Source organism: Anopheles darlingi, chromosome 2 (genome assembly GCF_943734745.1).
Source record: "Anopheles darlingi chromosome 2, idAnoDarlMG_H_01, whole genome shotgun sequence".
Lineage (NCBI taxonomy): Eukaryota > Metazoa > Arthropoda > Insecta > Diptera > Culicidae > Anopheles > Anopheles darlingi.
The window spans coordinates 86,306,902-86,322,542 of record NC_064874.1 but is presented as its reverse complement, the minus strand read 5'-3'; the positions used below and the strand labels follow the sequence as shown (position 1 = coordinate 86,322,542).

Genomic DNA, 15,641 nt, shown 5'->3' with positions numbered 1-15,641 from the left:
CGTTTCGTGTCTACAGTGGCAATAAGATGTGATCATTGTTACAAGTATTTTTCATTAGATTTAACTCATATTATAAATGTATCTCCGGCGTTATTTCTAGATTACAACCCAAAAAACGTCTACTTTGATCCTAGCGGTTTGATGACCATCGATCAATGCTGCGATTTACGATGTTTAACCATAAATTAGTTCAAGCGATTGCCCCGTCAGCGAATACCCCCTTTTTCGGTTCGAAGCTTTATACGTGAAGAAGAATGATGTACATTAAGTGATCGTAAATCAGTTTTAATCGATTTTTTTGTGCAGGTAGGTTCCGTTTGCGCCTAGTGTAAACGTTCGATTTGTTTATCTTTGTTTTTCCATTCGGAATGGCAATCATCAGTTCCGGCAAAAAAGCAGGAATGGGGGAAGACGGAAGAAGTTGTTGGGTATACGAAAAGGAAAGCTCACCAAGCATCCAGCTTTTGGAAAATTTAAAGACCACGAGCGCCATCTAGTAGTCTAAACTACGAACCAAACGAACATTCAACCGTAAACTAGATGGAGGCGCATGGTATATCGCCAAACCATGCGCCTCCATCTAATTTTTTAATGCTCGTTGTCCCAGTTTAAAATATGAAGGTATCCATAACAACATTCATGCACCTCTTTTCGGACGATATTGCTATAGGGAACATTGAGAACGAGAAACATTTTTATTTCACCGTATTTATTTGCCCAAAAATAAATCATTTAAGAAATGATTATACGTCACATTCTGTGGTACTATGCTATACATTTGGCAGTATAAGAGTAACGTGTGGCTACCGAATCGAAAACACACCCACAAGGTAATCTTGATCTAATTCGATGAGTAATAGATATAATGCTGGTAGATCGTCATCGTTGCATTGCAAGTATGGCACGCAGCTAACAGCCAACGTAAACAATGTTCCGCGGTCGCTCCTCGACCGGGCCTACATCGGACCTGCTCGCAGCGAAGGTTGGGCGGATTTCGTCATAGAGAATATATAATACGGCTATCATGTTTTCGACTCTCGGGTCAACACTGCGTTCCGTTGGGATGGCTAAGCCAAGGGTAGTCTCGCCTCGCCTCGCCTCGCTTTACGGTACATTTGTCGCTACACGATCTTTACATCATGCAGGCAGCATGTTATAGCCATAGCTAAATGAAAGTCGGTATTGAAATGGACCGTTCTCGCTGATTCATTCACACCCGGTCTCGATTATGGTTAACAATCAAAACAAATGGTTCCCGGCGGTTCTTCGGTGAGCTACGCTTTCCTTTCTACCGCACGCACCGACGCACCACGAGTCAATGGGACGAGTTATTTATGGTCCTTATTCACTACCGGTTGAACTGAGAAGGAAAGTAAGGATGGAGGCCTGGCGTAGGTGTGGTGTTGATGCAGGTGGGTATCGCTGGACCTCGTTGAGTATAGAGCAAACAATCACATCCTGCAAATGGAGGAACGCAGGGTGCTCGCGCTTGCTGTCCGGGCTCACTCAATGGTGGTGGAATGGTACTATTTGTACAGCTGCATATCTGCCATACCGTACAAGTCGCGGTTTTTGCTCTTACGGCGTACGTAAGCGTCCACGGTTCTGCTTTGTGGGGGATGTCAGAATCGTGTCATTAGCCGACTGATAGCCGATGGAAAATCCATTGAACTGGTTATAGATGTACACGACGCTGCTGCTGGTCATAGAATGCAACATTCTGAATCGCTGCTAGCACTGCGGGATCCCCTTGGATGCTCCTCTATCTTCCAATAGCTATTCTGATCACTGAGCAGTCGCTCGTTACCAGTGAGCTGCAGTGTTTCTTGGCTGTTGTAGAAATCGTACTCTGGGTCTTCGCTCGGGATTCGCGAGTACAGCATAGCACCGCTGGCGTAGTTCTGTATCCGAAAGTATTCGCAACCCTCGATTGGAATCAACTTCCAGCGGAATTTCGTATTCGATATACTCTCACTTTTGGGCGCAATGATTGGTTGTCCGGTTCCACTTTCACCGAGGTATCCATTGATTGCAATACCTCGAATACGAAAGCAATTCCCATCTTCAAGCGGCTCTAGCTCGATGCGGTTTTTATCGGCTGTGTAGCGCGAGAAGCTTACCTCTTTACCGATTGTGCCAAACTTTAGTAGGATACGGGATTCAAATCGTGATACCGCAACGGTTTTCCATAGGATTGACACTATCACCGGGTGCAGATTGATTTTTAAACGTTCTAGATCTGCCCGTAGACTGGCGGACGCAAAGCCTGGAGCCGTCATCGTTTGTTTGATGCGATACGCTAGCAGAAATATCTCCGGACAGAAGAGATGATCATAGTGTTCCATCTGTGCATACAGCACCCGGTAGCTAATGATATCATGATCGATCCGAGAAAGATGCGACACGAACTGTAGTATGTTGTTGAGATTTTTTACATTGCCCTCGTATGCGCATTTTAGTAGTTCGATCAGGATTTCGTCCGCCAAATGGTGAAACAATCGCGCCAAGGGGGCTGTTTGTTGAGGATCAGTTTGAATGAGTCGTACCGTTCTTTGGACACAACCGACGAGATCGTTCCGTACTTGCTCTAAACGCTCGCGAAACACATCCTCCTGCAGTGTGGCCACCGATTTATCAGGACGCTCCTGCAATGCGTCGATTACGAATCCATAAATCAACAGACACTGTGGTTGTTCTAGTAGCAATGCTCCACAGTGTTTAAGGTGTTGTACCAGGATCTCACAACCTGCCACGAACGTTTCCGCAGAGTTAACCTTGTTAAGCTTCCGATAGCCACTGAGAAATAGTAGAATTTTCATCAAGTTTCGAAAGTCCCGTTCGAACACCGCCTCAACGATCGCTGGTAGCTGCTGGAGGCCACTCTCGAACGAACAGTACTCATCGTACACCTTATCGAGATTCTCGGCTCGGATGTGCCCAATGCAAAGCTCCAGCTTGTGCTGGTTGCGCTGATTGCGAAAGATACGGATTTCGCGCATTGTACGATCCAGCACACGCTGCATCGCCAACAGAGCCGGCTCATACTTGATTGCATCGGCCAAAAAGTATAGACACTTACTGTCACCCTGCGCCTCGATCTGTTTTTCCAGCTCGAACACACGGCCACCCCGTTTGTTGAGCTGCGCATAGAGATCTTTGTTGACTAAATAGATTTTGCGAAACTGACCGAACAGATACTGGACCGAGCTGCGCAGCTCTTCGATCTGATATTTGCGCTCGTCGATCGCATTCATCCACTGCAGCTCAAAGGACAGCGAGCGTCCATTTTCACCTAATCGCGATACGCCGGACAGCTGCCGTATGAGTAGAAGCATCCGTTCGATCGTGCTGTAGATGGTATCCAGATCGTAGAACGTATCGATTCGTTCGATCGTCATCTTTCATAAATTCCTGTAATGATAAAATAATGTTGCGGAAGAGTCGACATAAGTAATTGAATTGTGATGGTCATTCTTAAGTTCCTAGGTACATCCTCAAGATGTGTGGCGACTGCTCAAATATGAACGATTGATCCCACAACGAGAAGCTCCAAAAGTGTGAATTTGATAAATCCGAAACGTGACTTTTCCACGATCGTCTGGTACATTATTTATTAAATGCTGTTGTGAGGCCATTTGGATCTCATCAATCAATGCTTGCTGGTGTTGCTGCTCCTGCTGCTGCTGCTGCTGTTACCCCAAAACGGAGTGCTATAAATAATTTGTAGACGTGCGAAATCATGCGGCCGTACCGTAGAAGAAGTATGCTTCCAAGTGGTCAAAACTATGACCAGTGCCAATCGGACATCGGTTTTAAGCCAGAGACACTCGAAATCCCGAAAATAAGCTGCCGATTCCCTCGGTGGGTTTGCGGTAGTTATGATATTAACACTCCCGTAAGTGAACACTTAGCAGAGGAACTGTATCGCATGCTAACACTTCACTACCCTGCTAGTAGTGTGAATAGTCTGTACCCGTTGGCTATATACTCTGTGCTGGAATGCAACTGTGCATGAACGTGGAAGGCTAGACGTTGGCGTTGTGTCGCTAAACCATCACTCTTATTATGTGACATGCATGGTATTTACGGCGAAGCAAATTAGTTCAAGGCTTTTCTAGAGAGAGACGCCAACGGCCGTCGACCGGCCGGCAAGTGGAGAGTAAGAAACCATTGATATCTCTCAGTCACGCACCATTTTCCCCGCTTTTGTTTGGCGTTACGGAAATTTTTAGAAAGTGTGTTGTCCTCTTTGAAGTCAAAATGATTTGCACTGGACTCTCTTTTGATTATGGATTGGAATACTGAAGATGGCGTCGTTGAATTCCCCCAGACTTGCAGACAGCCCTCAGGCAGGGTCATTCAAGTTGAAAGGCAAATCCCGTACACAGGCGCTCGTGGAATGGCGATCGGAACATAAACACATCATTAAGTCCGATCACTGTTTATCCCATTCCTACTGAATGCCCTTGCAACGGGTGAACTGACCGTTAGCGGGACATCCTTGCGGTGTTTGCGATAGGTTCGATCGAGCAAATGCTACATTTGGGGGGTTGTGAGATCTGTTTACAGTTTAGGAGATTGTGAGGACTGGGTGTTGCAAAACAGAAAGGTTGGAATGCTGGCGCTGGTCTGAAACCCAGAGGTGTCGATAGGAGCGCAAATGCTGATTGACTAAAATTGACACGCTCTGGTTGTATCATCGTCTGGTCGAACAAGTCAGCTACTAGCCGTAAATCATCCCAATATAAACTATTCGCTGTCGATATCACTCACCTTTTCTTTTACGATACGACACCTATTCCGTGACTCTAATGTTCCAGGTCACGCTTTGTAGATCAACTCAACTTGACCGACTGAACTCGTAAAGATCTATTAAAATTCCGTGTAACTGTACCGCTTGAAATTGCACTTCTAGATAGGTCAATGGGTACAAACTGACTAGTTCTGACAATGCGCCACACTGTTCGCTGCTTGAGAGCGAAAACAACACTAACATGCTCCAAGACGCTGAGATCGGTTGCGATCGCCTACCCACGTTCTGCACATGCGGTCCTGGTGAAAATGGGCATGCGCAAGCATTGCACAGTGCTGCACGCAAAAAGGCACATAAAATGTAGGCAAAGCGGAAGATTACAACTTTATAGATCGATGTGTTAATATCAAAATACTTAGGCTTTAAGTTTTCGCTTCTTCAACATAGAGGTTTTTCATAAAGGCTATTGCAAGTCGGAAAGGCTGTAGGTAACATTTTGTATTAATATATTTTAATTCGATCTAATATCGAACTCTTTCTCTCTTAACTCAAAGCACTAGCTACTAAAATGATAGTGATATCGCAGACGAATCCAGTCGGCACCGGGGTATTGCTAAGAAGGTAATGTTCCGTCTTGTTCGGCAGACGCGGCACCCGCCCCAATGACGATTAGGATTGGTTTAGTGTTCATCGTGTGGCTGTTAACAATGTGCGATGTGATAAGGCGTTGCTGTGGTGAAGTTAAAATGAAAGGTTGCTGATTGGGACCCGTTGCGTTCAAAATTGCCGGTCCGCCACCGGCGCTACTCTGTGCGAGCGTAGCGGCAAGATTCATTTGCTGCGTTACGGAACAGTGACGGTGCGCGTGCCGCAGTTTGGTCAGTTCCGTACGAAGGCGAATGTTTTCCTGTTCCAGCTCCATACTACGCTGCTGCAGTTTATCTTGGTCTTCCTTTCGTCGAATGCTGCAGGGGAGAGATGCAAAATTGAAATGAACTTCAAGATAACAACTGCCAATTTGTGGTCCATACCGATAACGTTTGGCAGCTGCCTTCCACCGTTCTTGCTTGAGAACATCCGGTTTGGAATCCGTAGGTTCGAGAAACTCTTCCTTTGAGGCTTTTGGAGCCGAAATACCGACGGCTTGCCGGTCACTACTGGTTCGTTTCGTTCCGCCCTCTGACCGCTTATCTGCTGGGCGTGCTGTAGGCCCCTTGTTACGAGGTTTCTTCAGGTGTTCTTTCAGCTTCTCTTTGACCTGTAGTGGACTTATGTCGGCCAGGGGAACGCTGCAAACTGGTGTATTCTGCTCGGCTGCGGCAGTTGTGGATGGAATGATGATGACTGGAATCGTCGTCTCACACGCGACTGGTGCTACTTGTGTCGAAGGAGATGGTTTCGGCAGAATGTCTACCAGCGCGGGAGCTTTTCGTTTCACTGGAGTGCTCTTCGTTGGCAAACGCCTCCCATCCGCCGGAAGTTTTGAGCGTGACGATGGGCTAAGCTTACTCTTGGATCTTTGTGCCTTTACAGCAGTTCCAGCCTGCAGCCCATCAGCTTGTCCATTGTTATTGCTTAAGGAGTGTTCCGTTCGGTCGATGTTGCTGGGAAAAATGTGGGGTGTGTGGAGGGTTTCCCCTTCCGCGATGCGATTGGGTACAGCGAGAGCGCTAACCGTGGGCACCAACTCTTCGGACGGAGTAACAGAGGTACGCGATTCGACGGCCCGTCGGAACGTTTCATCGAAGGGGTTCACTTTCTGCAGATCCTCGAACAGCCCAACCTCCTCGCATTTGCCAATCAGGCGGGTTGGGGTTGGTGTTTGATCGGCAAAAAGTCCTCCAGCAGCTCCTTTCAAAGGCATCTCGAGGTTGAGGCTCAGATCGTGCTTCTTCGCCAGAACCGAAGCACAATCCTCTGGTTCTTTCTCTTCCGGGGGCTCGCAATTTTGTTCCTTTTCCATTTTACCACTTTACGATCACACGCAACAACACAACAACGCGAAAATGGGATTGTTTTTTCCCAGAACTGGGTGACAAATTTATACGACGGGGTTGAATGTTTCAAATTATGTTGAAAATTTGACGCTCCGAGTTCAAACAAACGAACAAATCTTTATAGCGGATTATCAAATTCTATATTTACGAACATTTCAAGGCGACGATGGCTCCGGCTTTTTGTCCTGCTTTCCCTGCGTCGTTTCATCGCTTTCGCGATCCGCTTCGTACTCTTCGCTGGACTCTTCAGTTTCGTCGGAGGATTTACTGCTGGGGTAGCTGGTATCTCGCTGGGCTTCGGTAGATTCTGTTTCCAGGTACTTTTTCTGTGCTTCCAGAATCTCCTGGCTGTTGGCGCAACCCGCATAGATATCCAGCAACTCCTCATTCAGCTCCACGAAGGCGTGTCCCCAGGAAAACTTATTGAGATACCACAAAGCTTCCTTCTTGTATCCCGTTATATACATCGTCGCAGCAATCGCTTCAACGCAGGACAGTTTGCACGGCTTCCCGTAGTTAACTGCAAATCGGAAAGTTACACATGTGTTAATGACTGGCTATCGACACATGCTGGAACGATCGCTACATACTGGGATTGGCGGCCACTAGAAAAGGGAGTAGACGAGGATTTGGTGAGCGCATTTTGTGGAAGGGTGTTTCATCTAGCTTAGCCCACGAGCAATCCACAACCGCAATCCCGGACGATTTGATGATCTCTCTATCCAAAGGGCTTACACAGTTGGTTCCAACAGGCGTTAGCACGAGACCCGGAAACCTATTGAAGGAGTGAACATGTTTAAATGCTGTTTTACGATTCGTGCCATTCGTGGCTTACTTTTGACCTAGTCGCAGGTTTTTGATCAACCCATGACGGGCCAGTTTCCGGCCTGAGCATTTCTTTGGATCACAGTGTTTCAGATCCCACATGCTCACGGGGAACTTGGCCGGTTTGCCGACGTCGAACTTGTTCTTCTGTTTCGGCTCTACGCTCGACTCATTTTCGCTGCTGGTTTCCGCTCCCGATTGGTCCTCCTCGTCGTTTTCCTGTTCAGAGTCGGAACTGTCGTCGCTTTCCACCGCTAAATCCGAGAGCTTTTCCGCCAAGTGACGATTCGCCCGATCAGGCCGTTGTTGGCGGAAATTTTGTTTTCTGCGACCACCACCACCACCACCACGGGATTTGTGCATTTTGTTGCGGAAAACTCCCAAATTTCCAGCTACGGCAAGAATGTAAACAGTGCACTACCCTTCGGAAATGACATCGAATGATACCATACGGCAGCTGATGCGTTGAGGACAAAATACGAACTGAATTCGCGTTTGATGCGAAGAAGAAAGGATGGAAGTACAATCAACACTCTAAACTGTATTTACGATTCATCCCCGTGTTTCTACACTAATGGCGCTTGACGCTGAGCCTTGGTGTTCGATCGGTTTCGTTTTATCGCCAGACGTTCCCGGGTTGCTTTCTCGTGCCGGCGGCGCAACATCTCTTCCGTTTCGGGTGACGGTTCCGCGGATAAAGGTTGCTCTGCTTGGCGTATGAAGCTGCGTAGCCTTTCCATCGCATCCGCTGTATTCATCTGTTGTGACCGCGTCAGCTCGCTCCTGACCACCAGGAACCCGTCCTTCGTAATGCGCCCCTTTTGCTGAGGGAAGCAGAGAAACAGTTTTCGCGTGCGACATAAAAAGGTGGGTACTTGTTGCTACTAACCAGTTCAGCCAGTCGTTTGCGAGTGGCCTCCGGTAACCAGGATGCAGATTCTAGGTGAAATCGTATGTCGACCTTCGTGCTGACGGTATTTACGTTTTGCCCTCCCGGACCGCTGCTCCGACTGTAGGTGATGTTCAGCTTATTAATCGGTATGTATCCGTTGAACGAGCCGTCGGGTTTGGCCTGGAAGTAACCAAATACTCGGTACATTGATATTGAACCTAGTTTTGTTGTTCTAGCTTACCGGTGGGGGTGCTGGCGTGTACAGTCGAAGATTGCTGTTCGGGTAGATCGTATCTAAAGCAAGGTCGCTACGGTAGCTGTAGGCATGGCTATTTGTCGTCCGCCAGGCAACGGGAGCTCTTCTTAGAAGTGTGGTCACTAATTTATTCATTTCTGGTGCGGTAAACTCTATAAAATCCACAAAATGCAGTGCTCGGAAAAATTGCGCAAATCGGCCGGCCTATAGCTGTCAACATAACCCTTCAGTAAAACATGTCAAAACCCTTCAGTAAAACATGTCAGAATTAACGCGCATTTTGTGATGGTTTGTGCAAGGAGAATTTTGTGGAACTTTTGTTAAAATATTTTACGTGTTATTGCGACCTCCGTGCCTAATCGTAATGTCCTGCACAGCGGAGGAAATAGCGGAGAAAAGGCGCATAGCTATTGAACGATTGAACGCCCGCAAAAGCGCTAACGCGAACAAACCGACGACTGCATCGGCGCTGAAAAGTGTACAAACTCCTGTTGCTGCTGGAGCTGGCCCAAAACCTAACAATAATGCCGTGCACGGAGTCGGCTCGTTCTATGGACAGAATGAAAATAGAAACACTATCGGAAAAATTCCAGCTCAACGGAAACCGGCTGCACCGTATGCCAGACCACCGCAAACGCAGAAAAACACACCATCGAAGATTGCGCCGATCTTCGTGCGGACCGTTACGTGCGCTTTGTCGCTGATATCGGAAGAAAGGTTCATCGCGGACACGAATGGATACCATGAGCAAATGATTGAAGAATTCAAACAAATTCCATCCCGTTCTTATGGCAAGTGTTACTGGATTCTAATCCCACTTCACAGCAGTTTTAACAAAACCCTCCCGATCTCTCTCCTTTACAGAACCTGCCTCAAAGAAATGGTCATTTGAGCTGAAGGATTACAGCCTGCTGCTGACTCGGCTGACACCGTTGAATCCGAATGTCGTCATTTGTCCGATTCCGTCGTTCGTGATGCGCGAATTTTCAAGTGGACCAAAGCCCAAACCGAGTCACGTTTGTTTGAATGCCATCGATCCATCGCTCGTCAGTTCGTTGCTGAAGTTTCAGAAAGAGGGTGTCGCCTTTGCTATCGATAAAAGTGGACGAGCACTGATAGCGGATGAAATGGGTCTCGGTAAAACGTATCAGGCGATCGCGGTGGCGGATTTCTACCAGCAGGACTGGCCATTGCTGATCTGCACTACGGCCACAACCCGTGACAGCTGGGCAGTGAAGTTCCGGCAGCTGTTGCCCCACATTCCGGCTCAACGCATAATGGTGTTGAACAATGGACAAGACTTTATCGGTGATTGCCGTGTGCTGATCTCGAGCTACTCGCTAATGGAGCGATGTGGTGATAAACTGCAAGATCGTGGCTTCGGTATGTTGATCTTCGACGAGTCACATACGCTAAAGAATTTTAAAGCAAAGTGCACCAACGTTGCCATGGCGCTGAGTAAGAAAGCGAGGCGCGTCATTCTTCTTTCTGGCACTCCGGCCCTTTCACGACCAGTCGAACTGTTTACTCAACTACAAATGCTCGATAGTCGGTTTTGTACCTTCAAGGAGTACAGCACGCGATACTGTGCGGGCAAGCAGAGTAGCTTCGGTTGGGATGCCAGCGGTCAATCGAACCTTGCCGAGCTGAACATACTGTTGGCGCGTAAATTCATGGTACGCCGAACGAAGGACGAGGTGATGTCGGAGCTGACCGAGAAAAACCGTGAGACGGTAATCCTTGATCCCTCGTATATGTGGACCAACGACGGTATCGAGGATGACATGAGTTGCTATGCCAACGATTACAGCCAAAGCAAGGGTCGTCAGCGAGAAGATATTCTGCTAAAGTACTACAGTATGTCAGCGGAAGCAAAGGCGCCAGCTGTTTGGTAGGCGCAAGGCATTGGGTTGAAATAGAATGACCGTTTAGTAATGATTCCGTTTTTCATTCCAGTGCTTATTTGAAGCAAGTGTTAAAAGAAAACAAAAAGTTCATCGTATTTGCTCATCATCATTGCATGCTTGATGCGATCCATAAGTGTCTCACGAAGCAGAAGGTCGATTTCATACGAATCGATGGATCAACTCGATCGGATTTGCGAGCGGTAACTTACGGTGGTGCCTGATAAAATGTGCATGTTCAGCTCAATGTCCGTTGTTTCTTTTAGCCTCTTGTCGAGAAATTCCAAACAAAAGAATCTTGCCGTGCGGCGGTACTCTCACTGAAAGCGTGTAATGCAGGCATCACGCTCACTGCAGCCCATTTGGTGCTGTTTGCAGAACTGGATTGGAACCCTAGCGTAAGTATAGCTACGCTGAAAGCACTATAATGTTTTCTTCTTAATAAGAGTCGCATCTCGTTAAATAGACACTAGCGCAGGCCGAAAGCCGCGCACATCGCATCGGACAGATGGATACCGTGACGGTGCGTTATCTGTTGGCCCATAAAACGGCCGACGACATAATCTGGGCAATGTTGCAACGTAAGCAAGACATCCTGACCAAAGTTGGCCTATGCAACGAGGACTTTTCCGATGCTTCAAATGTACAGGCCCTGAGCGATGCGGGTTCGATCCTTCCGTATCTGAACGAGTCGGTTTCACCGGCGCGAAAGTCTATCGGTCCGCTCGATCAGTTTATTCAGCGCTCACCAAAACCATCGACCACCTTAAAACCAAACCCGGGAGGATCGGAAGCAGCGCTTCTCAGCCGGGGATCTTCTACCGTCTCTAAATTCCTCGATCATGATGAAGATGATGATGAACTTGCGATGCTCGAATTGTAGAATGTATTGTTGCCAAGATTGGAATTAATGTGATTGAATTTTTGTACAAAAGAAAAAAATCTTTTTATTTCCATTTATCGTGGTCTCCTTCACATACCACCCGATGCACCATGGAACCTATAGTAACGGGTTCTTCAATAGTTCATACTCGGGAAGAAACACACCAAAAGTCTCCTCATCCAGCATGCCTTTGGCCCGTTCGTACAGTGTCTGCATCTTTCGCGGGCTTCCATGCTCAATTTCGAACCGGATGTAGTCGAGCCAGACGATTGCCGTTGTTTTGCCATAGAAGTGAGTCGCCTGCTCCAGGCATTTGCGCCACTCGGTTACATTCGGTTGCGTTTCGGCAGCTTCCAAACTGGCCATCTTCTGATGCAGGTCTAGTGTGGTGGTAAAGTTTTTCACCAAACGGTTGTACTCCTTGCGAACCTCCGTGATTCCGTTCTTGGTGAAAAGCAGGAAATCGAGGTACAGTGGTTGAAAATGGTGCGAAATGCTGGGGCTCTGTTGGATAGCTTGTAGGAAAAATTTCTCCACTTTATCCGGCAAATCTGGCCGAGTTTGGAAATATTGCAGCAGCATTTTCCACACAGGCAACTTGTTTTTATCAGAATCGAGGCTTTTTACAGCCTTTTGAAAGACGCGTTCTACCTCTTTCAGTTCCGCTTCTTTCTGTATAAGATAGCGCAAGTAATGGGTCCAGATGTCGCTTGAATGGGGGAATTGCTGTAAGCCCTTGTCTATAACGTTCATTATTAGCTCCTCCTTCGGATTGTCGTTGAGCAGAAGCAACTTCAGATATTGTATTAGCTTCTCTTCTTCCATCTGATCGGCTTCCAGTGTCTCGCGGAATGCGGCAGCCAGTGCCTTTCGTTTTGCTTTCTCCTCTGCAATATCTTCCGACTGCGTAGCGTTCAGCTTTAGCATGGTTTCAATGTAATGTGAGTAGAGTTTCTTCGTTTTTAGTCTATCGAGGCCTTCGCGGAACGTTTCAATGCATAGATTCAACCTTTGCTTCAGCGTCACGGCCACTTTGACTTCGTCTTTCCCTTCGAGAAGGAAAGCGTTACCATCGAGAGCTAAGTTGGCCAGGATGTTCCACATCTCCTCAGAGTTGTCGGCAAACAGTGTACGCATCTCCTCCAGTGCTCGCTCTCCCAGTGCGTTCGACAAAGGACGATACTCGCTCAGCTGTTCCAGTAGCTTTGCGAAGAAGGCAACATCTTTGTGCTCGTAGTTCTCGTATACCAGGGAGGCCGATTCCAGCTGCTTGCAGAGCGAGACGTTGTTTTCGGCAAGCATTTCTTCCGCCGTCTCTTTAGCTTCCTTCACTAGCTTCGTTGCCTCGGCCATCTGTATACCGATGAAGGCAAGATGTATCTCGCCACAGGTGGGATGCCGCTGCAGGCCGCGAACAGCGAAATGTCTAGCTGTATGCATGTTCTTCGCCTTCCGGTACTCCCATTCAATGGTGCGGATCCAGGCCTTCGGTTTATCGCCGTGATAGTTGAGCATCTTGGCCAGCGCTTCCGAACCCTCGACAATCTTCCGGTGCTTTCGGCAGTGCTCTACGAAATGTTCCCACAACCGGTACTCGGAAGGGAACCGTGCCAGCGCTCGCTTGTACAGCACACGGATGCGCTTGTGGATGGCTCCTTCGAGGCTGGTGTACTCGCGGTTCACGTGCAGCTTACGACGCCGTTCCCGCAACAGCTGTAGAACGTTCTTTTCGTACGCGATGTAGTTGATAAAGTCGACCAGGTTCTTTTGCCGGCGCTCGGTTTTGTACTCATGGTTGAGCCGTTTCGTTTTGATGCCCGCAATTTCCTCGTCCGTGAACAGTTTCAGGTGTTTCATGCACTCGAACTCCCGGATCGATTGCTCCCGCCGCAGCTCAATCACCTCACTCATTTTCCTGTTTTCCGCCGATTACTGAGATATTCTTTTTTAACAAAAATTCGCACCGCGATCACAAAACACGTGAAAATGAAGTTGTGACCAAGGCAAGGTACTTTAAAAAGACAGGTAGCTTTATCCAGAACAAATCCCCGATCGTATTTTAGAAAAAACTTCAGAGTTTGACATTCACGGGATGGTGGGATGTTTACTTCGGGAACGCTCTTTTCGGAGCTGTTTTCGCTTTTCTGTGGTATTACGACAGTTCAAATTCACGAAAAGTGGCACGAAAGTTGAAGTTTATGCAAATATTCCCAAAATTCTTTCAATAGTTTCAATATGCTATCGGTCCGTAGGTCTTGCCACCCGGCCTAGAACAAGAGCTAGCTAGCGTTCCTGGACCGTGCTCACTCGCTGTAAAACACAACTCGGTCGCACGAATGATCTTAAATAGAGAGATGAATCATTTAAACATTCGAAAAAGAGTGAAATCAGGTACTTTCCTTGACCACCAAACTTGCCCACATCTTCTTCTTCTTCTTCTTCTTCTTCTTCTTCTTGAAACTCACGTGGTTTTGTTGATAAAAAGCGCCCTGCTATGAATGTCAAACAAATTGAAAATGGTGACCTGTCAAAGCGGTTAAGAACTACCTGTCTTTTTAAAGTACCTTGGTTGTGACATTTAACTGACAAAGGATGTGGAATGTAAACAAAAACAAAATGGAACGCGGCCGAGCGATCGATATCCGCTTCTGGAATGGAAAATGGGGGATTTGTGGCTCAAAAATGGACCTGTGCCGAGTTTGTATGAAACAGATTAATCAGCATGTGGAGGAATTCGTTCCGCTGTTCCGAGAGGTCCACGATAAGCATACCGTCGCACGTGTCCTCAACGATCTGTTCAAAACGGAGGTAGGTATTTGAGCGAAAGACCGGTACAAGAATGTTCAATTAACCCTTTCGAAACCATTACCAGATCCTGGAAAGCGAAAGCCTTACACAGATAATGTGTGTCGTTTGCTTTCGTGAACTGCGAAATGTGTGCACATTTCGAGATAAAGTGATACAATCGGACTTGTGCTTTCGCGGATCTACTGCTACTACGAGCAACTGTGAAGAGGCGCAGGTGAACCAGACGGCAAATTTCGAGATCATCCCTGTTCGTTGCTACTTGTGTGGAGAATTGATATGCGATGGTGCACAATCTTACGGCTTATCCGGTCAAGATAGTGACGGTACCATCAACAGATTGTGCGAAAAATGTTACGGGAGGCTTCAGGAGGAGCAAACTGAACCAGATGTACCAGCTCAGGTGTCCTCGGATGGCGACGAAATGCTGACTCAAAGTACGGCTTTCACATCAAATCACGAGGATTATCCTTCGTCAGAGCGATACTGTTGTGTGACGCATTGCAAGGAGCTGTTCGAAAGTGAACCGGAATTGCTGTGTCACGTCCAAGAACAGCATAGCGCCAAGTTGAGGTGGAACCAGCAGAGACAGGAAGCGAACAAAGCGTACCAATGCAACGTGTGCTATCGTGCATTCATTAGCTCGAAGAATCTGCGGCTGCACCAATTTTTCCGTGCCAACCAACAGGGAAGAAAACAGTTCGCATGTAGTCAGTGTCCCTTCAGAGCCGCCAATAGCTCATTGTTAACGATACACGCACGTTCACACACGGGGGAGAAACCGTTCGCTTGCGGCTTGTGCAAGAAGCAGTTTTGTTCGGAATTGAACCTTAAAAATCATCAAATGTGCCATCAGCCAGATCGCCCATTTGTTTGTCCATACTGCTCGCATGCTTTCGTGCGAAAGGGTACGATGGAAGAGCACATTCAAACGTGCCACATGGACGAACGGCCGTACCAGTGCACGGTTTGTTTAGCTCAGTTTAAAGTTCCGCAGAAACTTCGACTACACCAAAGGATACACACGGACGAGAAACAGTATGCATGTAGCTACTGCCCTAGCAAATTTAACTACGCTTGGGACCGGACACGCCACGAAAGATCACACAGAGGAGAAAAACCGTACGTTTGCGATTCGTGCGGTAGTGGGTTCACTAGGAAGCGTTCGCTGCGAATTCATGAGCATACGCATACCGGGGAAAGGCCATTTAGTTGTATGGATTGCGAAAAGACGTTCATACAATCCTCGCAATTGAAACGCCACATGGCACGGTATCACCAGCAAGGTGCGGCCTGTAGTTCCGCATCGAACGAAGCAGTTCAACA

At 47.5% G+C, this 15,641-nt stretch overlaps 7 protein-coding genes across 8 annotated transcripts in view; 2 read left to right on the top strand and 5 right to left on the bottom strand.

Annotated features, from left to right (window-relative positions):
• Positions 1–692: 692 nt before the first annotated feature.
• LOC125948409 (uncharacterized) lies at positions 693–4,977 on the bottom strand. Of its 2 annotated transcripts, none has more exons than XM_049674403.1 (2): positions 4,774–4,977; positions 693–3,411 (listed from the first exon to the last, which is right to left on the bottom strand). In XM_049674403.1, the coding sequence occupies exon 2, from the start codon at positions 3,396–3,398 to the stop codon at positions 1,704–1,706; it is 1,695 nt and encodes a 564-aa protein (XP_049530360.1). In that variant the 5' UTR covers positions 3,399–3,411; positions 4,774–4,977; the 3' UTR covers positions 693–1,703. The 2 variants fall into 2 exon arrangements, with proteins under 2 accessions (XP_049530360.1, XP_049530361.1); XM_049674404.1 differs by lacking the exon at positions 4,774–4,977 and adding an exon at positions 3,752–4,681.
• A 265-nt stretch (positions 4,978–5,242) lies between these two features.
• On the bottom strand, positions 5,243–6,821 carry LOC125948412 (cyclic AMP-dependent transcription factor ATF-2). Its single transcript, XM_049674406.1, has 2 exons — positions 5,785–6,821; positions 5,243–5,718 (listed from the first exon to the last, which is right to left on the bottom strand). The coding sequence occupies exons 1-2, from the start codon at positions 6,714–6,716 to the stop codon at positions 5,367–5,369; spliced, it is 1,284 nt and encodes a 427-aa protein (XP_049530363.1). The 5' UTR covers positions 6,717–6,821; the 3' UTR covers positions 5,243–5,366.
• LOC125948414 (18S rRNA aminocarboxypropyltransferase) lies at positions 6,791–7,988 on the bottom strand. The gene is made up of 3 exons (XM_049674409.1): positions 7,586–7,988; positions 7,341–7,525; positions 6,791–7,270 (listed from the first exon to the last, which is right to left on the bottom strand). Exons 1-3 carry the CDS (start codon positions 7,936–7,938, stop codon positions 6,906–6,908), a joined length of 903 nt encoding a protein of 300 aa, XP_049530366.1. The 5' UTR covers positions 7,939–7,988; the 3' UTR covers positions 6,791–6,905.
• Positions 7,989–8,096: 108 nt separating this feature from the next.
• Positions 8,097–8,985, bottom strand: LOC125948418 (peptidyl-tRNA hydrolase ICT1, mitochondrial). Its single transcript, XM_049674415.1, has 3 exons — positions 8,709–8,985; positions 8,465–8,647; positions 8,097–8,399 (listed from the first exon to the last, which is right to left on the bottom strand). The coding sequence occupies exons 1-3, from the start codon at positions 8,856–8,858 to the stop codon at positions 8,142–8,144; spliced, it is 591 nt and encodes a 196-aa protein (XP_049530372.1). The 5' UTR covers positions 8,859–8,985; the 3' UTR covers positions 8,097–8,141.
• A 1-nt stretch (position 8,986) lies between these two features.
• Positions 8,987–11,600, top strand: LOC125948406 (SWI/SNF-related matrix-associated actin-dependent regulator of chromatin subfamily A-like protein 1). Its single transcript, XM_049674394.1, has 5 exons — positions 8,987–9,514; positions 9,588–10,614; positions 10,680–10,830; positions 10,894–11,025; positions 11,094–11,600. The coding sequence occupies exons 1-5, from the start codon at positions 9,088–9,090 to the stop codon at positions 11,508–11,510; spliced, it is 2,154 nt and encodes a 717-aa protein (XP_049530351.1). The 5' UTR covers positions 8,987–9,087; the 3' UTR covers positions 11,511–11,600.
• On the bottom strand, positions 11,544–13,836 carry LOC125948407 (U3 small nucleolar RNA-associated protein 6 homolog). Its single transcript, XM_049674396.1, has one exon. It carries the CDS (start codon positions 13,419–13,421, stop codon positions 11,628–11,630), a length of 1,794 nt encoding a protein of 597 aa, XP_049530353.1. The 5' UTR covers positions 13,422–13,836; the 3' UTR covers positions 11,544–11,627.
• A 310-nt stretch (positions 13,837–14,146) lies between these two features.
• The window catches only part of LOC125948411 (zinc finger protein 391-like), a 1,652-nt gene continuing 157 nt past the window's right edge, over positions 14,147–15,641 (top strand). The window contains exons 1-2 of the mRNA XM_049674405.1: positions 14,147–14,318; positions 14,383–15,641. The exon at positions 14,383–15,641 is cut by the window's right edge and continues 157 nt beyond it. Of these exons, the coding sequence (XP_049530362.1) occupies positions 14,193–14,318; positions 14,383–15,641 (1,385 nt within the window). The 5' untranslated portion in view covers positions 14,147–14,192. The remainder of the gene's footprint in view (positions 14,319–14,382) is intronic.